General features: G+C 42.6%; 1 protein-coding gene and 1 pseudogene across 1 annotated transcript in view; one reads left to right on the top strand and one right to left on the bottom strand.

The window, feature by feature from the left end:
* Window positions 1-19: 19 nt before the first annotated feature.
* Window positions 20-7545, bottom strand: LOC120050609 (annotated as a pseudogene).
* A 2797-nt stretch (window positions 7546-10342) lies between these two features.
* LOC120050984 (high affinity cAMP-specific 3',5'-cyclic phosphodiesterase 7A-like) overlaps window positions 10343-27403 on the top strand; it is a 29633-nt gene continuing 12572 nt past the window's right edge. Inside the window, exon 1 of the mRNA XM_038997546.1 lies at window positions 10343-11273. Coding sequence (XP_038853474.1) covers window positions 11136-11273 — 138 coding nt within the window. The 5' untranslated portion in view covers window positions 10343-11135. The remainder of the gene's footprint in view (window positions 11274-27403) is intronic.

Here is a 27403-nt window from a genome sequence, read left to right as displayed (position 1 = left end):
ACAGCCATACTTACGCCTACTATACTGTATAACAAACACAAAACAATAACAAACACAAAACACATTGCACACAAACGAATACTCATTCATAATTTACAAAGTGTAGTTAAGGGGTGGAATGGAGGCCTTCTGGGATCTACTACATCAGGGAATGAATCCCTCTTAGACCTGGGTTAAAATACTATTTAGGGTATTAAGGAAGTAAGTATTTAGATATTTTTGTTGTTGTTGAAAAGACAAGTTTTTGAATATTGGAATTTATTTGGAAATACACTTGGAACGTCTGCATCCCATGCATTCAACCCAGTTATTTGAAAATAGTATTTTAAATAACTATTTGAAAATACTTTCAAATAGTAGGCTATTTATAGGGAATTATTTGAGCCATTTTGATACAGCAGGAATAATCCTGCAGCAACAGGAAATGTGAATTATTATGTGGTTTATAATGAATGGAAATTTTTTTGTAGGGGCAAATCAAGTCTAATATTTAAAGTGGAAATTACAAACTTTAGAAGCCTTTTAAACATTGACTACTCTACAAGTTTGCAAAAAGAGTGATCAAATTAAGATCCTACATCTGTACACTAACTATAGGAAGTGACGTCTGCCTCCTGCGGCCAGTTGTCCTTTTGGCACCACAGACTAGGCACACTTTGCCACAGCCTGGCTGGCTTGAAGGGCCGTTTTAATCACTTCAATTGCCCTGGGCTATCCCTACAGTAGTAGGTACAATTCCTATTGCTACATGCTCACAATAAATATGTTATCATAAGCAATGTGTTCTGAAGCCAAATATATGAGTAGGCCTTCTTATCATCCCCCCATGATGGCTGAGAGACTTTGCAGTGAGTGCTGGAAACAAAGGCCATTGTTTCCCTTTAATCGTGAGATGGGGCTCAAAATAACTGCTTATGGAAACACATTTAGAGATGTGACTCAGAGGCAGTAATTATCAGTTATGTTGGAGAACTGCAGCAGACATGAAGAATAAAATCACACCCAACCTCCCACAGCTAACTGGCACCAGAGCAATGTATCATATCCAAATATCTGGCCCAAATATATCAAGTGTCTTTATTTTCATTAACAGGCTGACTTGGTGCGTTGGAGAAAACATCGTATTCAAAGTCTATGCCATTCCGCTGTCTTCGTGACTTTGCTTTCACATCAAAGTCACTTCGCAGCATCAAATGCTTTCCCTTTAATAGATGAGGAAGTATTGATACGGTAGGAGAGTGATGTAGGAAGAGCTTATTAAAAGGGTTGCTGCTGTTGTTTCAACAGAAGGATAATAAAACGGCGAACTATAGGCTAATTCTGAAGCAGTAAGAGATAGTGTGTGAGGCTTGCTCAGGGTAGAAGTTGCCCTTAGGCACAGCATCAGCTTACCCTCCCAGAGTCCTAACCTTATTAGGAAGATGAAAGGCAAAACTGACCTCAGTTCTGTGTCAAGGGGCAATTACATCCTTCTCAGAGGGGCTCACCTGGCTCTCTGTTACAAAACCATGCTGAACATTGTAGCTGTGAACACCTGCTGCTCACCTGTCTCCATGTCTGTGCGGATCTGCTCCTCCAGGTTGCCAGGGAAAATGTAAGTGTTGGGGTCCTCCTCCCCAGGGGTTTTGGTTTTTACACATCCCACAGCAGCAGTTCAAGCAGCAGCACAGGCAGCAGCAGAAGTAGCAGCCTGTTAGCATGCTACAGACCACAAACAGGATGGACATAGACCATTCACTATTAACACATGGACATAGACTAGATTTCCTTTTTCACGCCAAAAGGCACCTAAAGGACTTTCAGACCATGCGAAACAAGATTCTCTGGTCTGATGAAACCAAGATTGAACTCTTTGGCCTGAATGCCAAGCGTCATGGTGATGGCAGCATCATGCTGTGGGGATATTTTTCAGCGGAAGGGACTGGGAGACTAGTCAGGATCGAGGGAATGAACGGAGCAAACTACAGAGAGATCCCTGATGAAAACCTGCTCCAGAGTGCTCAGGACCACCGACTAGGGCGAAGGTTCACCTTCCAACAGGACAACAACCCTAAGCACACAGTCAAGACAAAAAAACATACAGGGGATTGCTCCATAAAATAACAAACTAAATAAAACATGAAAAATATGACCAAATATATTTGTGTGCGTAACACACACACACACACACACACACACACACACACACACACACACACACACACACACACACACACACACACACACACACACACACACACACACACACACACACACACACACACACACACACACACACACACAATTTCTACCTGACGAAACCCACCTTTGCCCACCAACTGGAGAGCATGAAATAAAGGTTGAAGTTCTCTCAAAACTGCTGAGCCACGTACAGCCTGACAGAGACAGCTTTCGTAGATGTTCCTCTTGGAAGCATCTGGCAGGACGGAGTGGGCATTGTTGAGCTCCTTGAATTTATCTGTGGCCTTCAGGTTCTCTGGGTTCTTGTCTGGATGATGTTTCAAAGCAAGCTTTTTGAATATATATATTTTTTAAACGAAATTGAAAAGATTATTCACTCCAGAAGGCTAAGCTAGCTAAAATGCCATCTTCTTCATTGTTACTATCTTGCTACTTTATGGTCGTATCTAATGCTTTCAGTAAGAGGCTGCACTATTATCTCTCATTTCCAAGTTGAGATCTTTTCCCATGTTTCAGTGTGTATCCTGGCATCTCTAGACGCATTCCTGTCTACACTCTCAATACCTGCAGATCACTCTGAATACCTGCAGATCACTCTCAATACCCGCAGATCACTCTGAATACCTGCAGATCACTCTGAATACCTGCAGACCACTCTCAATACCTGCAGATCACTCTGAATACCTGCAGATCACTCTGAATACCTGCAGATCACTCTGAATACCTGCAGATCACTCTGAATACCTGCAGACCACTCTCAATACCTGCAGATCACTCTGAATACCTGCAGATCACTCTGAATACCTGCAGATCACTCTCAATACCCGCAGATCACTCTGAATACCTGCAGATCACTCTGAATACCTGCAGACCACTCTCAATACCTGCAGATCACTCTGAATACCTGCAGATCACTCTGAATACCTGCAGATCACTCTGAATACCTGCAGATCACTCTGAATACCTGCAGACCACTCTCAATACCTGCAGATCACTCTGAATACCTGCAGATCACTCTGAATACCTGCAGATCACTCTCAATACCTGCAGATCACTCTGAATACCTGCAGATCACTCTGAATACCTGCAGATCACTCTCAATACCTGCAGATCACTCTGAATACCTGCAGATCACTCTCAATACCTGCAGATCACTCTGAATACCTGCAGATCACTCTGAATACCTGCAGATCACTCTGAATACCTGCAGATCACTCTCAATACCTGCAGATCACTCTGAATACCTGCAGACCACTCTCAATACCTGCAGATCACTCTGAATACCTGCAGATCACTCTGAATACCTGCAGATCACTCTGAATACCTGCAGATCACTCTGAATACCTGCAGATCACTCTGGATACCTGCAGATCACTCTCAATACCTGCAGATCACTCTGAATACCTGCAGATCACTCTCAATACCTGCAGATCACTCTCAATACCTGCAGATCACTCTGAATACTTGCAGATCACTCTCAATACCTGCAGATCACTCTGAATACCTGCAGATCACTCTCAATACCTGCAGATCACTCTCAATACCTGCAGATCACTCTGAATACCTGCAGATCACTCTCAATACCGGCAGATCACTCTCAATACCTGCAGATCCCTCTCAATACCTGCAGATCACTCTCAATACCTGCAGATCACTCTGAATACCTGCAGATCACTCTCAATACCTGCAGATCACTCTCAATACCTGCAGATCACTCTGAATACCTGCAGATCACTCTCAATACCTGCAGATCACTCTCAATACCTGCAGATCACTCTGAATACCTGCAGATCACTCTCAATACCTGCAGATCACTCTGAATACCTGCAGATCACTCTCAATACCTGCAGATCACTCTGAATGCCTGCAGATCACTCTCAATACCGGCAGATCACTCTCAATACCTGCAGATCACTCTCAATACCTGCAGATCACTCTGAATACCTGCAGATCACTCTGAATACCTGCAGATCACTCTGAATACCTGCAGATCACTCTGAATACCTGCAGATCACTCTCAATACCTGCAGATCACTCTGAATACCTGCAGATCACTCTGAATACCTGCAGATCACTCTCAATACCTGCAGATCACTCTGAATACCTGCAGATCACGCTCAATAGCGGCAGATCACTCTGAATACCTGCAGATCACTCTCAATACCTGCAGATCACTCTGAATACCTGCAGATCACTCTCAATACCTGCAGATCACTCTGAATACCGGCAGATCACTCTCAATACCGGCAGATCACTCTCAATACCTGCAGACCACTCTCAATACCTGCAGATCACTCTCAATACCTGCAGATCACTCTCAATACCTGCAGATCAATCTCAATACCTGCAGATCACTCTCAATACCTGCAGACCACTCTCAATACCTGCAGATCACTCTCAATACCTGCAGATCACTCTCAATACCTGCAGATCAATCTCAATACCTGCAGATCACTCTCAATACCTGCAGACCACTCTCAATACCTGCAGATCAATCTCAATACCTGCAGACCACTCTCAATACCTGCAGATCACTCTCAATACCTGCAGACCACTCTCAATACCTGCAGATCAATCTCAATACCTGCAGACCACTCTCAATACCTTCAGATCACTCTCAATACCTGCAGACCACTCTCAATACCTGCAGACCACTCTCAATACCTGCAGACCACTCTCAATACCTGCAGATCAATCTCAATACCTGCATATCAATCTCAATACCTGCAGACCACTCTCAATACCTGCAGATCACTCTCAATACCTGCAGACCACTCTCAATACCTGCAGACCACTCTCAATACCTGCAGACCACTCTCAATACCTGCAGACCACTCTCAATACCTGCAGATCAATCTCAATACCTGCAGACCACTCTCAATACCTGCAGACCACTCTCAATACCTGCAGACCACTCTCAATACCTGCAGACCACTCTCAATACCTGCAGACCACTCTCAATACCTGCAGACCACTCTCAATACCTGCAGATCAGATCCAGTCAGCAGCCAGCACCTTAGCAACTAGTGACAAAGATGGGGTGAGAACCCTCAACCCTCACACCCGTCAACACACACAACTGCCAGGCATTAGTACATTAGTACAGTACTGATATAAGCACAGTTATAGTTGGAATAATATGTATAGCACAATTAAAATTCTTCTAAGTCAGGCTAGAAAATGTGTAGATGTTGTTGACAGACACCATGAAACAATAAATATAACCCCAGTCAGCTTTACATACAACAATAAATATAACTACAGTCAGCTTTACATAAAACAATAAATATAACTACAGTCAGCTTTACATACAACAATAAATATAACTACAGTCAGCTTTACATAAAACAATAAATATAACTACAGTCAGCTTTACATACAACTATAAATATAACTAGTCAGCTTTACATAAAACAATAAATATAACTACAGTCAGCTTTACATAAAACAATAAATATAACTACAGTCAGCTTTACATACAACAATAAATATAACTACAGTCAGCTTTACATAAAACAATAAATATAACTACAGTCAGCTTTACATAAAACAATACATATAACTACAGTCAGCTTTACATAAAACAATAAATATAACTACAGTCAGCTTTACATACAACAATAAATATAACTACAGTCAGCTTTACATACAACAATAAATATAACTACAGTCAGCTTTACATAAAACAATACATGTAACTACAGTCAGCTTTACATAAAACATTTTTTTCTCGATGCTCCGAAGCACGTCTGCTTGTTCATTTTTCATGATGCCAACAGGATCGGAAAATGCCACTATGATTACATATTCATTAACAACAAACAAGGGCTGCTCAAAAGCTAACCATTTGGATGGTTCCTGAAAGTGAATTCCAATTAGACTAATTAAGAATGACTAATTGTGATGGCACCTGTATGCATCTGAAGTTAATTCATATTATAAGTCATAAGATTTTGACTTACTACTGTACGTGTCGGAGTGCTTTCGAATGGAAATGTATTGGTGAAATGAGAGAGAAGGCAAGGTATGCAAGAGGTCTTGACAGGCATATTTTGATTGAAATGTAGGTTACAGTATGTAGGTTAAAATAGTTATCCTAAACAAAATCTACATTAAAATGCGGAATTACATTGCAAAATATAATTGATAACGGCTTGGGTTTTAGCTGAGTGAATTGATCTTGAGTAAGCATCAAAGGCCCCTGTCATACTAACGTTATGACACAATAACTAGATTAAGGTTGAGTACGGAGACCAGTAGGTTTTTATCAGCAGCTCTTCATGTTGTAGGAAGTCTGTTCTTCTGTTTTATTGTAAGGTTCAGGTACTACTTGTTGTGTGGGTACATAGAAAGTGGGGCTGCAGCCATAATGCTAGAATCTATTCCCAACGTGTTCTGACAAGCTTCCGAGTACACCCACCCTTGCATATGGGGGGCAAACACACGCACGCACACACACACGCACGCACGCACGCACGCACGCACGCACGCACGCACGCACGCACGCACGCACGCACGCACACACACACACACACACACACACACACACACACACACACACACACACACACACACACACACACACACACAGGAATCTTTTATAAGCCCTGACCTGAGTACAACAAGGGGTGCCATCTGTTCTGTAGTATTAATATTTTAGTTTTATGGAAGTAATATTGTATTCATGCAGCTGTCTGACAATAACTGTCTGTGATTATAAAGGGTCTTCTAGCAGTCAGTCAGAGTGTCTGTCTGACTCACAAAGTCTTGTTTTTTGTCTCCTGAAAAACGTCCCATTAAAATCATTCCCACTGACCTCCATAGACATTGGTTGTTACGTGACATTTGTTTGTGCTTTCCAGCACATGTTGCATGGTCACAGATCAATGTATAACCTGCTTCTGTGGAGAAAATGATCTTCGCATACTAACAAAAACAGTGTTTAGAGTATATAGAGTTAAATGGATGGAACTTTTTATATGGGTTAACATGCTCAAAGGGTTGCTGTCAGTGATGTAATATGCAGTTCAGTTTCTCCATTGAGGCATACGGTTATCTGTTGTCTGTTGTTTGTCTGGTTACTCCACTAACTAGCCCAATGACTCCCAAATTGTGTGTCCTATAGAAACAACCTGATGGGTCGGCCCAAATATTGAAGTGGGTCACCCACTGGTTTAACCAAGCACACAGCTCAAGAAGTGAGGTGAAAGTGTGTGTGTGTGTGTGTGTGTGTGTGTGTGTATGTGTGTGTGTGTGCCTGTAGGACTTATTGATGTCGTCCAGTGTACAGGTCTTTTGGAGGCCCAGGACTAAGTATAGGGCCTCTCCTGAGGTGGACAGGGAACGCTGCCTTTGTTCCGACATATTCTCTCACCATTACCTGGACAACACAGCAACCACAATGATTTTCATATGATTCCTGATATTGACTGTGTGGTTGTTCAGCTGATCCACTGATCTATCAGTAATGGTATACTGTTCACACAGCATCTCTATTCATTATTGATAGAACTGCTATAAATAGTAACAAAGAATTTTCCACTGGGATTGTACCGTTCAATTGTTTTATCACTATGTTATCTCCAACACTCTATTCGATCTAAGAGTCGCTAAAGATGTTGTCAAAATTCATCAGAGAACACCAACATGAGAGAACTTGTCACCTTACTGTTTTAACATGGACTACGAACGCAAACACCAAACAACAGAGCTCAAAAGACTTAATTAAGAGAACTTTTAGTTCTCTTTTAACTTTTTGTGCTCACGTTTCAGCAGGCCCGGCTGCCAGTGGCCCTAGCATGATTAGCTGGATGTTGGGTTGGGGTTTAAAGGGGAGTTGGAAGTAGGTCTACTATACTGCAGGATACTGAGGTGTCTGGGTAGAATAGTAGTAGTGTCAACAGATTGATGACTTTCTGAGAGAGGGTGAAAGATAAGGTCAAATATTGACCGTAATGCTGTGCTTTTTAGTCTACTATCTTTTTAGTGGGCTTGATAGGATTACACCATGGGTTTCACAAAGCCTCTGCATTCAGTGACAGATGACCACCACCTAGTGGAAGATAGAAGAAACGTAGAAAAAAAGTATTGTCCTGAATACTCTTCTTCCACAAGATGGCGATACATACATGCAGATTTTACAGAGTGGCATGACAAGGGGGTAAAAACGTAGGTCGAAAAGGGTTTGCAAGTGGACACAAAGTTTACCATAACCAATATGCATTATATTCACCTCAGCTCCAAGTATATAAAGACTAGAATCATGATAGTAATATTGTATCTTATAAATTTAGATTGGGTAAAGTTTGCAAACCAGTGATTATTTCAAGGAATGGCATATCGCAGTTGTAATGTATTGTTTATGGTGTTGAAAGTCAATACAAAACAACAGATTGGAGTCACATTTTATTGTCGGTTTATTTCCTAATCTGCAAGAAGATACTTGTGGCCCCTGAGGAAACAGCAGGTAAGCAGCTCACCTGTCCCTGGACTCCCTTCTCTATACTCCGTGTCTCCTGGGCTTGCACACTGACTTGTGTGGCTAAGCATGTCTACCTAGGGACCAATATGTGTGTGCTTTAAAGAGACCGTAGGAGGAATTAATTAAGAAATGCTTTCCTACCCTTTCCCACAGACAGTCACACTCATGGGAGTGCGCACACACACACACACACACACACACACACACACACACACACACACACACACACACACACACACACACACACACACACACACATAATTTTAGAGTGGTCAAGTGGTTTGTTGAAAACATTTAGTAAAACCTACCAAATCAACACCAACCTCCATTACACTTTTAGAAATGTCTATAAAAAATGCAGCTTAATAGCCACCACAGCTAAACCCAGTCATTCTCAGTTGATATCCAACCGAATGAGGCTAGATAGGCTTGTCCTTGGCTAAGGGCAATATGGGGTTCCACTATCATGTGCCTAGCCTTCGCTGAGGGTGAGTGACTGGCTGGTGGAGTGATTTGGCACAATGTTGCTTCGGTTGCCTGGAAAAGATGCAGGACCGCGTGGCAGGGAGTGTGATTGTGTGGAATTGCATTCAGAGTGCCGTAGAAGAGAAGGAGAGATGGAGGGATGGAGTCGAGGAGAGGGGGATAGCCCTACTCATTATGCCCCTCAATTGGCATTCAGCCTGACTGTTGCCATGGTGCAGCTCAGGATTTTCCCCCAGCTCTCCTACATAAGGAAACAAAAAAATGGTCTAATTGGAATGTAAATAGAAGTGGTTCTTAGAACAGTGTTTTCAGGGGAGAAATCTGGAATGGTGTGTTCCTTGACTTCCTGGAAATAAGGTCTTATTTACATCTAGCCTACTACTCACACAACCGGACAATAGAGACACACCGGACAATAGCCACTTACTGCAGGTACTAGTTGTTAGGTCAGCCTGACATTGATGGGGGAGTAGTATGAATTCCTTTCTCTCTCTCTCTCTCATACATTTGTGGGAAGTTCTCCTCCCTACTGAGTGTGACAGACATTCACTGTGATCTCAAATGAATATCATGAATAATAATATGTGTATTTGATAGGGGGACTGTTCAAATACTATTCCTACCCCGACACCTGTCTAGGAACAATAAAAACCTTTCAGATAATTAATGAAGGTAGGGTAGTCAATAAGTCACTTTTCAAGTAAGTAGCCTATTATTATTTGTATTATTAATGTGAACTATGAGACACCATAAAGTTTTTATTAACAGATCATAAAACATTTTTATAGAGTATTCCACTAAATTCCACCATAGTCTCACATTGAAAACTGTTGAGTACTACTTCTCAAGTACAACTGAGTGACTCATGCAAGAAAGGTAATCACAGGCAATGATGTGGACCTCTCTAGGGCAAACCCCATTGTGGTGGAATACCCTTGTGGAGGTCTGCGCCGTCGGTGTACGACTGCTCAAATCGGTATTGGGGATCGACCTGGACATGTAGCCAATAGTGTGGCTTGTTGCAAACAAAATCTACGCCATTGTCCAATCACTATAGATGTGACACTGGTAGCCATGCTGCAATTGGATAAGTTGGACAAGGGCGTCTTGTTCGCTCTCTAACAGCTCCATCTCTGGCAGGTGGTGTGTTCGAGAGAAGTCTCATGTTTAGAAAGGTAGCTAGGTAGTTAAAGGAAATCAATTTACCTTGGTTCACATTTTTGCTTGATGTGCCAATATTTTTCCCGGGCGACGGGTTTAGGTGAGATGGACGTCGGGTTTCCCCTTGAGCCAGCCACTTTCTTTTGAAATCACACAGTGCTGCATTGAGTGAGACCGATGTGTGGTGAATCACGGTGCTATTTATGCTTGCATTGAGGAAAAAAATATAGATATTGATAGTTTCTTCTCGCACAGAAAATCTTGAATGAATATCACCGAACCACTGCTCCAATATGTTCCTCGTATGATTCCTTTCACTTCACCCACTAGTGATGTACATCGGTAGCTGTTTTTTTGAAGTGGTCTTGCCTTTTTGTTTTGATTTGGAGACAATGCGGAGCCATATCACGACGAAGCACGTCTGAGACGAGTTTTTGAGAAGACAATGAGGAAACGTTTTTATGAAGATAGAGAAAATATAGAGGCCTCGTCCTTTGAGGGCCCAAATCTGTGTAGAAAAAGGTGCTAAGTAGCAGCATGAATAAAATCCCCGGATAGAATGGGAACAAACGAGACTAGCGGCATAGACAATGTATTAATGACGGAGATTTTGGCAAGTTTAAAGTCGCCTAGAACAAAAATAAGTAGCCTTCTTCACTGCTGAAGTATTACAACGGATTCCCTCCACACAATAAAGGAGGAATACCGCTCTGCAATCAACCCTCTTATTTTCCTGCATTTTACTTTCCATTTGATCAATTCATTTCCCATTTTAACTTATTTTTATTCGTTTTTTAAAATCTGGATCCAACTCTGACTTTGTTCAATGGAAGTATGTTATCAGCTGCCGGTTTTGCCTCTAGACAGGCCGGTTCCTAAGCATGTCCTCAGCCGGAGAGGAGCCATCAGTTTCAGCTCCAGCTCGTCTCTCTTCGGCGCTCCTGATCCAAGGCAGCTGTCACAGGTAATGCCTCATTACTTCAACTGGAACGGTTTCAAATGAACTGTCTCGGCTCTCCATAATGACACTACATAATCAATTTGATGACATCTCATGCACTACCTAATAACTAACTATTGGATCGCTTCTTTCAGATTCATATGAGTGGTATGGGAATCCTGCAGGTGGTAGCCTATCAATTTGCAATGTCACGCTGAAACTACAAAATGATCAGTAAAAATGTTCACGTGGTTAAATGCAGTCACTCTTCAACTCAATGTATTATTAAGCTACATTGTCTGAATTGTTGCAACGCCTTCAAGTGTTAGTTGCAACAGCTGTCTACTTGTTACTTTGTGCGCCAAGGAACGTGCTGCCTGGATACTTTTGTTTGTATTCGATCTAGTGTGTTCCAGTCTAGACACATTTAACAGACTCGTTAAATAGGTGAGACACATTGGCTACTCCTTGATTTCTCATCACGTTGTATAGTAGGCCTATTCATGGCATAGTTGTGCAATGTAGCTTAGGCCCATGAGTAACAGTATTTTGTTAAGCAAACTTTGGCGCAAGGAAACCAATCATGATATGAGCGGGAACTGATAACCCTAACACAATCACCAAATGATGAGGACATCGACTCATGTTTGGTAGTTGATAGTTAGCCATCCTACAGAGTAATTGTATGTGATATCAGGGGTGAATAACTCATGTCCCACGCTCACATGCCATTGTATACTTAACACATTAACCAGGCAGTGAGATCTGTGTGTGCGAGCCGCGTCCCTCTTCGGTGGGATATCATTAGTCTTTTGTCAAGCCCACTGCTCCACATCACAATCACGCCTGTGTCTGCTTTCAAATAGCCACACCATTACCCTCCACTCAACAACAGATATACAGCCCCTATCTGTCAAAGGCTATCAATGTCCTGACATAGAATTTGGTATTACTAGATTGCATGAAGTATTGCTTAGTTTTCTGATGCGATGATCATCAGTTTATTGAATATTCCAAATGGCTGCCATGTTGCACTATGGAACGTTGTTTTGAACGGGGAACGCTCGTTCTAGTTTTATGCACCCATGCGAAACCCGTAGACAGCAGGGCGCTAGATCAGACGGGCACTCTGTACAAACACACTGTAGGAGCCATTGTGCTCCTGGGTCGTGTTTGCCCCTTGTTTCTCTTGAGAGTGCCACAGTTCATTTGTAATTGGTGGGCTGTGTTTAAATTATTATTTTGGCCCTTTTGTTGGGAGAAACGGCTCACTTGCAACGAGCCACAGGCTTTGTAGTGTTAAGTGGGGTTCTTTTTAAACAATGATTTGCATCAGGTTTTGGTTTGTGCAGCAGATGAGAACGGGTGCAAAAGTGAAGACTTTCCCACTGTAGTTGGACACCAGGGTATGGAATGGAGATGTGTTTGCTATATGGGTTTTTTCCACACACACTACTTGCCATGGAGTGACTACTGTCCCTCTCTAAACATCGTTTCTCTCCCTCTGTGTGGCCATAAGGGTGAGTATTTTCCTCTGTGGTCACTGCTGTGTTCTGGTTCCAGTGTGCTCGCTTCCTGGTGTTTGTGTAAGCGGGGACAGGGGACGGGCTAGAGCTAGCTTTACTAAGGGAGCAGGTTCAACATGTGCCTGAGGGTAGTGGTTTGGCTCTCCACCAAACTCCCAGATGGCTGGAGTTTCAGGGGGTGAAAGTGTAGGGTTTAAGAAAAGATGACATCAGAGAAGTGTGTTTTTGTGCTCGCCGTCTGCATGTGGATGGGTGTAAAATATGCTCTAGTAGAGGACAATGGCCAAAGGTCGCAGCTGGTTTGTCTGTAGGGCTTCCAGTTTTTTTTTTTTCTGGGCTCGACGGCGGAGTGGCCAACCAAACATTGAGAGGAAGTGGGTGTGTGACACACACACACAGGCAGGATTGCCTCACCTGACTCCTGAGTTGGTGTTTACATCCAGAGAGCCAGGCCAATGCAGGGAAGAGTGCAGCTGTCAGTACCATGTGCCTGGTGCATTGATTGATAACTGAAACACCTCTCCACTGATAAGGCCAGGCCACAGAGCCAACTGACATTTGTCTTGTTGTGTGTATCCGAGATGTAAAAGTCAATATGTAAACAGAAACACAGTATTGATGAGTTGCGGCGGTTAGTCCCTTGCTGATTTACGACAGGAAAAAGGAGATTTGGCAAATATGATCCAGCGTGCTACGCAACAGGACGAGATAGCACCACTTGTTTTTCTGCAGGCGGAGGGGATCACATGAGCACGCGCGTTGATCTTAACTGAAGCGATAAGGTTTTGACGTAGTGGTGTGCGTGGCTGGATTGACGTAGTTTCAGGATGTGGTAAGAATGCTGAAGGAGCTGTTAAGAGTCTTGCAGCTATTCTTTCACAACCACACGGCTGTAACCCCCGACGTGCCACACTGACAGACTATTCTCATGAAGGTTATCTGAATGAGTAGACCTTAAAGGACTAGTACGCTGTCTGTGCACTGTCTTTTTTTCATTAGATTTGTCTTCACATGACTCTTCTGCTTGTGGTTCCTTGTCAGCTTTTGGTGAAATACTGTACTCACCTGATCAAGGCATTCAACTGGAAAGGTTTGAGATGGGTCTAAACTCAATTAACAGTCATCTCTATCTATCCCTGGAGGAGTGTAGGACATAACTTCAGGAGCTCCTTTATAGTAGGAAAGAAAGGACTTTAACAAACCATACAGTTCTCAACAAGTCTCTCGTATTTGGCCAGGTATAGACTAAGTTGACTGACACTAACACATTCTAGAAACATTAGTGTTGGAATGGAGGTTTTGAATAATTCAATTTCTACCTTGATTCACTTCACATACTACAGGTGTTTCAATGCCTGAGCCACTTCCTGCCTATGAACCCCCCCCCTCCCCCCCCCATCTCTGATATGGCTCAACACAGAGCACATTTACAACTCCATTCTAAACCTCTCCCTATACAAATATTTTCAATGACTTTGTGACAGTTGTCCAGAGTAAAAAGCCCTGGTTGACTATGTCTGACTGCTGTCTGCAGTGCTCTCACCATGGGTCTGGAAGTGTTCTACTGGAACACCATGACCTGCCCTGCCTGGCCTATAGTAGCATGAAACTGCCTCTATGGCCTAGAAACTGATCAAAGTTATTTTGACAATGGGTTTGTGTAGGATAACCTGATCCCAGATACTCAGTGTACCTCTCCTTCACAGGCCAGTGAACCCTTCTAAACCCACCTAATGACCTCTGACACTGGAGTGTGTGTGTATGTGCTGGAGTGGAGTGTGTCCCCATAAACCAGTGTTAGTAGGTAGACTCAATCTGTGGCTTTGTGTAAGTAGTGGCTGGCACACACATGCAGCAACCTGCGTTGCAGTAAAGTCCAGGTGTATGGCTTTAGCATTGCCTTACTGGAATGTGCCATGGCGTATTACAGCATTGCACCGCAAGGGTATAACTCTTAGGAGGAAGTTTTCACTTTATGAAGCTCTGCTGACTCCAGCTGCTTTTAGCTCTCAGTTTACAGACACTGTTTGTGGCTGATATTCCAGAATTTATTGGCATACTGCTGGTTTCCTCCATAGTTTGATGTCCTGTCTGTCTCTGGACTGACCTCAGCTAGGGCTGGGTGAGCTGGACTAAAATATTGCAAATATTGTTAGCTGTTCATCAGCTTGGGGGTAGAAGCTGTTAAGGAGCCTTTTGGACCTAGACTTGGTGCTCCGGTACAGCTTGCCATGTGGTAGCAGAGAGAAGTCTATGACTTGGGTGACTGGAGTCTTTGACAATTTTTTTGGGAGGCCTTCCTTTAACACTGCCTAGTATATACAGTACCAGTCAAGTTTGGATACACCTACTCATTCAAGGGTTTATCTTTATTTTTACTATTTTCTACATTGTAGAATAATAGTGAAGACATCAACTATGACAACACATGGAATCATGTAGTAACCAAAAAGTGTTGAACCAATCAAAATATATTTCAGATTCTTCAAAGTAACCACCCTTTGCCTTGGCAGCTTTGCACACTCTTGGCATTCTCTCAACCAGCTTCACCTGGAATGCTTTTCCAACAGTCTTGAAGGAGTTCCCACATATGCTGAGCACTTGTTGGTTGCTTTTCCTTCACTCTGCAGTCCGACTCATCCCAAACCATTTCAATTGGGTTGAGTTCGCGTGATTGTGGAGGCCAGGTCATCTGGTGCAGGACTCATTACTCTCCTTCTTGGTCAAATAACCCTTATACAGCCTGGAGGTGTGTTGGGTCACTGTCCTGTTGAAAAACAAATGATAGTCCCACCAAGCGCAAACCAGATGGGATGGCGTTTCGCTGTAAAATGCTGTGGTAGACATGCTGGTTAAGTGTGCCTTGAATTCTAAATGAATCACTGACCGTGTCACCAGCAAGCACCATCACACCACCTCCATGCTTCATGGTGGGAACCACACATTGCGGAGATCATCCGTTCACCTACTCTGCGTCTCACAGACACGGCGGTTAGAACCAATAATCTCAAATTTGGACTCATCAGACCAAAGGACAGATTTCCACCGGTCTAATGTTAATTGCTCATGTTTCGTAGCCCAAGAAAGTATCTTATTGGTGTCCTTTTAGTAGTGGTTTCTTTGCAGAAATTTGACCATGAAGGCCTGATTCACGCAGTCTCCTCTGAACAGTTGATGTGACTTGAACTCTGCAATTTCTGAGGCTGGTAACTCTAATGAATTTATCATCTGCAGCAGAGGTAACTCTGGGTCTTCCTTTCCTGTGGCAGTCCTCCTGAGAGCCAGTTTCATCATAGCGCTTGATGGTTTTTGTGACTACACTTGTAGAAAGTTTCAAAGTTCTTAATGTTCCGCACTGACTGACCTTCATGTCTTAAATAAACTGTCCATCATTCCTTTTTCGTTTTTTCTCTTTCCTTATTTGAGCTGTTCTTGCCATAATATGGACTTAGCCCTATTTCATAAAAGACCATCTTCTGTATACCACCCCTACCTTGTCACAACACAACTGATTGGCTTAAGAAGGAAAGACATTCCACAAATGAACTTTTAACAAGGCACACCTGTTAATTGTAATGCATTCCAGGTGACTACCTCATGAAGCTGGTTGAGAGAGCTTGGCAGTCATCAAGGCAAAGGGTGGCTACTTTGGAGAATCTCATAATTATTATTTATTTATTTAGGTTATGATTCCGTTATTTCATAGTTTTGTCTTCACTATTATTCTACAATGTAGACAATTGTAAAATAAAGAAACCCTGGAATGAGTAGGTGTGTCAACTTTTGACTGGTACTGTAGGTCCTGGATGGCAGGAAGCTTGGCCCCAGTGACGTACTGGGCCGTACGCACTACCCTAGTCTCCTGAGTGGAGGTTGACCGATTAATCGAAATGGCCGATTTAATTAGGGCCGTTTTCATAACAATCGGAAATCGGTCTTTTTTTTTTTTTTTTACACCTTTATTTAACTAGGCAAGTCAGTTAAGAACACATTCTTATTTTCAATGACTGGCTAGGAACGGTGGGTTAACTGCCTTGTTCAGGGGCAGAACGTCAGATTTTTACCTTGTCAGCTCGGGGATTCAATCTTGCAACCTTACAGTTAACTAGTCCAACGCTCTAACCACCTGCTTTACATTGCACTCCACGAGGAGCCTGCCTGTTACGCGAATGCAGTAAGAAGCCAAGGTAAGTTGCTAGCTAGCATTAAACTTATCTTATAAAAAACAATCAATCAATCAATCATAATCACTAGTTAACTACACATGGTTGATGATATTACTAGTTTATCTAGCGTGTCCTGCGTTGCATATAATCGGTGCGCATTTGCGAAAAAGGACTGTCGTTGCTCCAACGTGTACCTAACCATAAACATCAATGCCTTTCTTAAAATCAATACACAAGTATATGTTTTTAAACCTGCATATTTAGTTGATATTGCCTGCTAAAATGAATTTCTATAAACTAGGGAAATGGTGTCACTTCTCTTGCAACAGAGTCGGGGTATATGCAGCAGTTTGGGGCGCCTGGCTCGTTGCGAACTGTGTGAAGACTATTTCTTACTAACAAAGACAGCCAACTTCGCCAAACGGGGGATGATTTAACAAAAGCGCATTTGCGAAAAAAGCACAATCGTTGCACGACTGTACCTAACCATAAACATCAATGCCTTTCTTAAAATCAATACACAGAAGTATATGTTTTTAAACCTGCATATTTAGCTAAAAGAAATCCAGGTTAAATTGTGTCACTTCTCTTGCGTTCATTGCACGCAGAGTCAGGGTATATGCAACAGTTTGGGCCGCCTGGCTCGTTGCGAACTAATTTGTCAGAATTTTACGTAATTATGACATAACATTGAAGGTTGTGCAATGTAACAGGAATATTTAGACTTATGGATGCCACCCGTTAGATAAAATACGGAACGGTTCCGTATTTCACTGAAAGAATAAATGTTTTGTTTTCGAGATGATAGTTTCTGGATTCGACTATATTAATGACCTAAGGCTCGTATTTCTGTGTTATAATTAAGTCTATGATTTGATAGAGCAGTCTGACTGAGCGGTAGTAGGCACCAGCAGGCTCGTAAGCATTCATTCAAACAGCACTTTCCTTCGTTTTTGCCAGCAGCTCTTCGCAATGCATCAAGCATTGAGCTGTTTGACTTCAAGCCTATCAACTCCCGAGATTAGGCTGGTGTAACCGACGTGAAATGGCTAGCTAGTTAGTGGGGTGCACGCTAATAGCGTTTCAAACGTCACTCGCTCTGAGACTTGGAGTAGTTGTTCCCCTTGCTCTGAGACTTGTCGACGTGTTCCTGGTTTGGGGCGAGTAGAGGGACGGAAGCTATACTGTTAAACTGGCAATACTAAAGTGCCTATAAGAACATCCAATAGTCAAAGGTATATGAAATACAAATGGTATAGAGAGAAATAGTCCTATAATTTTTATAACTACAACCTAAAACTTCTTACCTGGGAATATTGAAGACTCATGTTAAAAGGAACCACCAGCTTTCATATGTTCTCATGTTCTGAGCAAGGAACTTAAACGTTAGCTTTCTTACATGGCACATATTGCACTTTTACTTTCTTCTCCAACACTTTGTTTTTGCATTATTTAAACCAAATTGAAAATGTTTCATTATTTGAGGCTAAATTGATTTTATTGATGCATTATATTAAGTTAAAATAAATGTTCATTCAGTATTGTTGTAATTGCCATTATTACAAATTAATTGTAAAAAAAATCAGCCGATTTTAATCGGTATCGGCTTTTTTTGGTCCTCCAAGTATCGACGTTGAAAAATCATAATCGGTCGACCTCTACTCCTGAGGGTGGGAAAAGGTGTTGTCGTGCACTCATGATTAGGTGTGTTTGGACCATGATAGTTGATGTGGACACCAAGGAACTTAACTCTCGACTCGCTCCACTACAGCCCTGTCGATGCGAATGGGGGCGTGTTCGGCCCTCCCTTTTCCTGTAGTCCACAATGATCTCCTTTGTCTTGCTCACGTTGAGGGAGAGGTTGTTGTCCTGGCACCACACTGCCAGGTCTCTGACCCTCTCCCTATAGGCTGTTTTGGTGATCAGGCCTACCACTGTTGTGTTGTCAGAACTTAATGATGGTGTTGGAGTCGTGCTTGGCCACGCAGTGGTGGGTGAATGGGGAGTACAGGAGGGGACTAATGCCACACCCCTGAGCGCCTCTGTGTTGACGATCAGCATGGCAGATGGGTTGTTACCTACCCTTACCACCTGGGGTGGCCCGTCAGGAAGTCCAGGAACCAATTAGAGAGGGAGGTGTTTAGTCCCGGGGTCCTTAGCTTAGTGATGAGTTTTGTGGGCACTATGGTGTTGAATGCTGAGCTGTATTCAATGAACAGCATTCAAGTCCCCGGCCACTAGGAGCGCCGCTTCTGGATGAGAATTTTCTTCTCTTCACCACATGTGCACGGCACAACAGACTTGCTGATGGATATAGAACTCTATGGACTCGCTAGCTCCTGCTTTCTTCCGTTGAGCTATTTCCAAACACGTGACTAGCTCATCTGGTCTGGGGAACTACGGTAAGCTTCATAATGGGACATAATGCTTTATGTCTTAACCTATTGCACAAGTTGGCTGCGGGTATTAACTTAAGTAGCTACAAATATTCAAATTCATTGAAAAGCTTAAGATTGTTTTGACAGTATTGGGCCGGGGGGGGGGGGGGTCCTGTTGCTTTTTCCAAAAAAACAACTATGTACATCTAGGTAGGGCTGGGCGATATTGGCAAAAGTATCATATCACAATTTTTTTGGGAATTTGTTACGGTATTTTATGTATTTGAATAATACAATGAGTAGTGTGACCCTAGGGTGGCAACACATACATTCTAAGTGATTTCAATGGGTCTGTCTCCATTCTGATTGGTTTATACTGTTTGTCGGGCTGCATGATATTGGCAAACAATCTAGACCTTATTTTTAACTAAATGTTTCAATTGATTTAAATCACAAGTCAAATCATAATACACTTGGGTGAACTGTTGGAATCATGGAAATGGAATGGTTAGAATATAATAGTGGGCACTTTGAATAAGTGTTTGACAGGACAATGAATGAAAATGCCAGGGAGGAGTTATCCTACAAGGTAGGAACCAAATTGTTGGTCAATGTTTCCTAGGGGACCTTATGATCTGTGGCTACATTAAATGTTTTCTCTTAGTTACTTCATGTAGCTAACATATTCATGCATCGCCTAATCATCTTTTGGTTTGGACGTTACTGTTGCACAAACATGCTGATTTTAGGCCTACACCAACACTGGTATCGGGCTGTATAGCTAGCTACGTTTGTTCTGACTCAGTACATTTTATTAGCTAGCAATTTAGCATTAGCAGTTAACACAATTTAGCATTAGCAGCTAACACAATTTAGCATTAGCAGTTAACACAATTTAGCAGCAACTTGTATTAAGACACAAAGTAGAAACCGCATCCTTATCAACATTGTTGCATATGCTACATTGACCATGCAGACTGAACGCAAGTTTTTCGTGGTCGAGCAACAACAAATGCGCTCTTTGCGTGACGGGGCGGGGCTAGTTCTGTGGTGAGTGAGTGAACTCAAGTAGAGGATTAAATTATAAAAATGGATGTTACACAGTGTATCATATTTAACAAACCAGACATTGAAATACCATTATATGGTAAAGTATAAACCCAAACTGGGTTTTTACTGGGGGTGAATAGTCATTTAGACAGGTTACCTTGGTGTTCTTGGGCACTGGGACTATGGTGGTTTGCTTGAAACATGTACATATTACAGACTGGGTCAGGGAGAGGTTGAAAAATGTCAGTGAAGACACTTGTCAGCAGATGCTCTAAGTATGCGTCCTGGTAATCTGTCTGCGGCCTTGTGAATGTTGACCTGCTTTTTTTTTTTTAAGGTCTTAGTCACATTGGATAGAGAGCGCATGGTCACATGCGTCCAGAACAGCTGATGCTCTCATGCATGGTTTTGTGTTGCGAGCATAGTTATTTAGCTTGTATAATAGGCTCACGCCACTGGACAGCTCGTGGCTGGTTTTCCCTTTGTAATTCATGATAGTTTGCAAGCCCTGCCACATCCAATGAGCGTCAGAGCTTGTGTAACAGGACTCTCTTGGTCCTGTGATGCTTTCCCTGTTTGAGGGCGTATGCAGATAAATAAAATTGTGTCCCGCTCCTTAAAAGCGGCAGCTTTAGCTCGGTGCGGATGTTGTCTGTAATCCATGACTTCTGGTGTGGATATGTAGGGATGCATGATATATCAGTGAACATATTGGAATTGGACGATATTAGCTAAAAATGCCAACATTGATATCGGCCTGGCGTCTAGTTTAATGCGGATGTGCGAAGCAGACGTGCATACCTATATGACGTAATGACGCCACGTAAAATTTTGCGCTACACCTGCAACACAGCATTCCTAACCTAGCCCATAATGTCTGCTGTGTGGAAAGAGTAAGAATTTCAGTGAGACAACTCAAAGGCGAAATCCATTAATGCCACGATAATGGAATTCATTGCCCTTGACAATCAACCGTTCTCTGTCGTGGGTGATGTTGTCTTTCGTGACTGGTTGAGCATCGGTACACACTAACGTTACCAAGTGCGCTATTGTTCAGATGTTGCCCTACCGGAGTTACAGTAATAGCGTCACTGCTATTAACTTCACGACATACTATGGCACGCTGTTTGGGTCTTTGCAAGTCAAATAACACTATTTGACACGTTAAATAAGCTTTTAATTTGACACGTCAAATAACACCGTTCTATTATAGAATGTGTGTTCTGAATTTGCACGTGCAAGCCAAGCGCAACCACTATCAGTAGTGCTGTACAAAAAAGTCTGCAAACACCGGCCACGAACGATGTGTTTACAATACCGCGTCGGTAATAAAGCATTATTTGTTTGACCGCAACTTCTGAGGTAGCTAGCTTTAGCACCTAGCTAGCACCAATACAACCAGCCTGAAAACAATGACCAGTAGAAACTGCAGTCATTTAAACTATTCTTAGCAATGATTTAGGAATCCTTTTAAGTATTGTTGTTCACCTATTAAAATTCAGTTCATGACAATAAATAGCTAGCCAGCTACTTAACCCTGTTGCCCAAAGCTAACGTGATAAACAGCCAGCTAGCTTCATCTGGCTAGTGAGGCTCGACCTGACCAAGTTATGTTGTGAAGCTAGCCACAATAAGGATTGGGCACAATAGTGGAATTTGTGGTTTGCCTTCAAAATAAAAGTACCTCTTGTTTTTTTTAAAGGTGATGCAGAAGGTTACAATTGGTGGAATCATGCCATATTTAGACTAGATAATGTTAAACAAGGTTGGAATGTGACACAAAGAAATGGGGTATCAGTCTACTTGGTGACACCCACAGAACACAAATGTGAAGAGTTTACGCAAATATTAGCGTTGTAGCTTATCGCGTGACTGTGTGAAATCCCCTCTCCAGTCAGCCTATTGTTCATAATGCACTGTACAGCTTTACCTAAGGATTGGGGATCAATGAAATGGGCTAACAGTCTACTCAATACCCTCTGCGTTATCAGACTCCGACATCCACACATTGTTTTTTCTCAGGAATAGTGTTCAATACACAGGTTGACAATAAATGTAGCTCAATTCAGTAGTTTCAGTCCTGCAATAAGAGCTACTACGCTAATGTTCTCGGTGTTACTGAGTAGATTGATACCCCATGTCATTGATCCACAATCCATAGGTAAGGCTGTACAGTGAAATGCATTACCGTTCAAAAGTTTGGGGTCACTTAGAAATGTCCTTGTTTTTGAAAGAAAAGCACTTTTTTTGTCCATTTTAAATTAACATCAAATTGATCACATGCAGTGTAGATATTGTAGCTGGAAACGGCTGATATTTAATAGAATATCTACATAGGCAAACTGAGGCCCAATATCAGCAACCATCACTCCTGTGTTCCAATGGCACGTTGTTAGCTAATCCGAGTTTATTATTTTTAAAAGGCTAATTGATCATTAGAAAAACATTTTGCAATTATGTTAGTACAGCTGAAAACTGTTGCTCTGATTTTAAAGAAGCAATAAAACTGGCCTTCAGACTAGTTGAGTATCTGGAGCATCAGCATTTGTGGATTCAATTACAAGCTCTAAATGGCCAGAAACAAAGACCTTTCTTCTGAAACTCGTCAGTCTATTCTTGTTCTGGGAAATGAAGGCTATTCAATGTAAGAAACTGAAGATCTTGTACAACGCTGTGTACTACTCCCTTCACAGAACAGCACAAACGGTCTCTAACCAGAATAGAGGAGTTGGAGGCCCCAGTGCACTACTGAGCAAGAGGACAAGTACATTTAGTGTGTAGTTTGAGAAACTGGCAGCTTCATTTAAATAGTACCCACAAAACACCAGTCTCAACGTCAACAGTGAAGAGGCGTCTCCGGGAAGCTGGCCTTTTTATATGTTGGACCAAACCATAAATGCAAATAGCGAGTTGAAACTGCTTGTTGTCAGAGGAAGATCATCTTTTGTCATTGTTGTGAGTGGCAGGTGGAGAGGCTTGGTGTCCCTGTGCGAGTGGAAAGGTGCACCAAAGGAGCGACTGGGATGAGACTAAAAAGACAACCTCGATTCTTGGAACATCGTGCTAAAACATTAATTCGATATCACCCAGCCCTAGCTAGTACCCAGTGTTTTTATGCCGTCTATGGGCTGTTCTCAGCTAGAACCCGGTGTTTGTATGCCGTCTATGGGCTGTTCTCAGCTAGTACCCAGTGTTTTTATGCCGTCTATGGGCTGTTCTCAGCTAGAACCCAGTGTTTGTATGCCGTCTATGGGCTGTTCTCAGCTAGTACCCGGTGTTTGTATGCCGTCTATGGGCTGTTCTCAGCTAGAACCCGGTGTTTGTATGCCGTCTATGGGCTGTTCTCAGCTAGAACCCGGTGTTTGTATGCCGTCTATGGGCTGTTCTCAGCTAGAACCCGGTGTTTTTATGCCGTCTATGGGCTGTTCTCAGCTAGAACCCGGTGTTTGTATGCCGTCTATGGGCTGTTCTCAGCTAGAACCCGGTGTTTTTATGCCGTCTATGGGCTGTTCTCAGCTAGAACCCGGTGTTTTTATGCCGTCTATGGGCTGTTCTCAGCTAGTACCCGGTGTTTTTATGCCGTCTATGGGCTGTTCTCAGCTAGAACCCGGTGTTTTTATGCCGTCTATGGGCTGTTCTCAGCTAGAACCCGGTGTTTTTATGCCGTCTATGGGCTGTTCTCAGCTAGAACCCGGCGTTTTTATGCCGTCTATGGGCTGTTCTCAGCTAGAACCCGGCGTTTTTATGCCGTCTATGGGCTGTTGTCAGCTAGAACCCGGCGATTTTATGCCGTCTATGGGCTGTTGTCAGCTAGAACCCGGCGTTTTTATGCCGTCTATGGGCTGTTCTCAGCTAGAACCCGGCGTTTTTATGCCGTCTATGGGCTGTTCTCAGCTAGTACCCGGCGTTTTTATGCCGTCTATGGGCTGTTCTCAGCTAGAACCCGGTGTTTTTACCACTGACAGCGTGAGGAAGTCTAGTTTTATCGCTGGGGGTCATTTCAATGTGAAAGGACCAATGAGCACCAAAGTGAAGTTTTATAGGAGCATATTAAATTGGGTGTCAAATGAAAGCCAAGAGTCTATTTTTGAGAAAGGAAGGCGCATACATGTTCCATCCTAAAAATATGTAATAAGCGAAGGCTTTGATTTCTGATCAAAGGAGTCTTAAAAGGTATTAGAATACTTCAACATTGTGTTTTGATGTAAAAGACCCCTTCCAACTAATATCAACTTTTTGTGGGGGATTTCTATGAAACATTTCCTTGTGCTTTGAAGTTTCGTTACCAAAAACCCACATCTTTTATAATATTTTCAAATTTCTCTCCCTCGTGAGGGAGAATAATGAAAGTTCACAGAAGTAACAAGGAAAGGTAGAGCTATCAATTAGTTAGTGTTTTTACTGATATCAATTTTGTTTGTGAATAAAACAAATTCTGGTAAAAAAAAATGGGTAATGGAATTTCTGCAATTGAATTGGCTACAATGGGAAATCGTAGTAGTCACAAACCACAGTTTGGTTCACAAGTTTGGACAGTACAGCTCAGAGTAGTGTTCAGAGCACACAAGTTGAGTACACTAATGTGCTGTACTTTGTTGTCCAAACTTGTGAAACATAGATGACTATGATTGGTTCAGATTTGTTTCCGGTCCGGATGACCCAAATTTGGTCTTGTTTGGGGACAGAGTTCATTAAAACAATTAGCCAGTGTGGAGAATGATACCCAAATATGCGGAAGAGAATCTTGCATATTTATACCTTTTTGTGTACCTAATTTAGGATACATCACGATGAAGCTAATGACATTCATATCCATAATTATACATTTCTGTGTAGTACAGATCAGGGACCCAAGATTAAATTTAGGTAACGGGTGTAAATCACTTTACTTAACTCTTTTGGTTATTGAAATAGAGTTTCAAAGTCAGTGTGTACGTCATAGCTGACACCCCATTTATTTCTGCAAACATTGTTGAATCTTCATTTGGAACAGATATTCTAAGAGTTTCTGGAAAGCACGGACACAAAGATTCTACAGAAATTCTGTTACCAAGTTTTGCATCTGCACAGCTCTTCCAGTAAATGTGTTTTTGTAAAATCGTCAGTGTAAATTAATAAAAGTAGTCCTTGTTCATGAGTTGTATGGTTTTGTTAAACTTTGAAATCAATGGTTTTTGCTTGGCATACATTTTAAGTGACATTGCCCTGGAGCTAAAACAGGGAAGTGTGGGTGGATGAGCTTTGACCAGGCTCTGCTTAACACCACTTTAAAGGCCTGGAGCTGCTAGACTTGGCATCAATGATCATTCACAGGGTTTGCTCTGTAGAGCTGTCTGGTTGGGTTTAGATTTAGCTTCAAGTACACCTACAGTAGTGTCAACTAGTGTCAACTAGGCTACACATGATTAAACTCGATGCTGAAAAAGTGTCGAGATGCGGTGCACTTGAATTCCATCTAAAAATATTTTGTTTTACTTAAACTGTTCCCTCAGACAAAAGGAAGGTTTAGGACACACCTTTTTCTTTGTCATTTACTTGTGTAAAACTGAACAAACTACAGATACTAACCTGATCTCTATGGTTTCACAGGCAGCCCTCCACACCTCTGATTCAGAGGGGTTGGGTTAAATGTGGAAGACTCAATTAAGTTGAATGCATTGTTGGGCAACTGACTAGGTATCCCCCTTTCCTTTCACATGGCCCGAGGTTGATGCCTCAGTCCAGTCTGACCTCTGACTATCTTGGAGAAGTTGCCTGAGGGGGACCTGGTAATCCTGCCAGTTGGCTGCTAACTGACACTGAAGTGATGAGTGACGGTACAGGCCAGATCAGACACGCCAGCAATAGCTGTCAGCCAAAGGGGGGTGTGTCTGTGTTTGTGATTGAAAAGGGTATATGCAGTAGTTTGGGGTCTTTCTGCTTATGGTTATGCCTGTCTGTTTATCCCCCCGCCCACGCACACAAGGTGGATATTACTCACACGCTAAGCGGTGGTGCTGTGTGTAAACACAGCAGTGTGTTGACAGTAAAATACTGCACCACAAGCCTGTTTGCAAGCCGGTCAAATATTATCTTGGATTGGCCGTCGCCGTCATGGGAGCTTAGACTTAGAGGACACTTAGGGTCAGAGGGAGATGGACACACCCAGAGAGAGAGGGTGTCTGTGACGACAGTTTGGTGGAGACGAACCCTGATCCTTATCTGGGTTTCTAAGTGGTTACAGTTGGACGTGTGTGTGAGACAGTTGTTGTTAAACTGGTCACCATAACTCTGGACTGTTTTTCAGATGTGATCAATCCCAATGGTACTAGGCCATAACAACCTGCTTAAACATTTTGTTTATAATAATTCTGTCACCTTCAGTTGACACCCGTAAGCATCAATAAATTGCTGTTTTAACGGCCTCTCCACTGCATTGTGAGAATATGGCTTCAAAGCGTTTTGTTTTTCATTCGAGAGTGGAGCCCAGCGGGGATGAGCGAGAGAAATAAACTGAGTGAGGGAATGAAAATGGGTAAAGTATCATGAATGCAAATGAGGCTGAGCCGATTGACGTCACGGGCCTGAGTGATGTGCCATCTGGGGACACCCTGGCTGGAGGGGAGGAGAGCCTGGGAGAGCCAAGCTCAGCCCAGGGAGGGGGAGTCTTGTGGGGGAACTAGCTCTGGAGACACCACCCTCCCCTCTGGATCGTGTGTGTGTGGTGCAAGGGGAGGTGAGCCAAGGCCGTGTACAGGCCTGAGCATCTGTCTGCAGGTTGAGGATATCCCCTGGTTAGATCCTCTGTTACTGCAACCTAGGGCCAGGCACCAGTGTACACCTACTAGGTAGATAGATAGATATATCGCGCTCTAGTATTGTCCTAGGTCTGTTTGTCTGCATTTTTGAAACCATGTTTGACTTGGCTGTATGAATACTCTTACCCTCCCTCTTGGCTGTATGAATACTCTTACCCTCCCTCTTGGCTGTATGAATACTCTTACCCTCCCTCTTGGCTGTATGAATGCTCTTACCCTCCCTCTTGGCTGTATGAA

The sequence above is a fragment of the Salvelinus namaycush genome, chromosome 7 (genome assembly GCF_016432855.1).
Source record: "Salvelinus namaycush isolate Seneca chromosome 7, SaNama_1.0, whole genome shotgun sequence".
In the NCBI taxonomy this organism is placed as follows: domain Eukaryota; kingdom Metazoa; phylum Chordata; class Actinopteri; order Salmoniformes; family Salmonidae; genus Salvelinus; species Salvelinus namaycush.
This window is presented reverse-complemented; position numbering and strand designations above follow the sequence as displayed.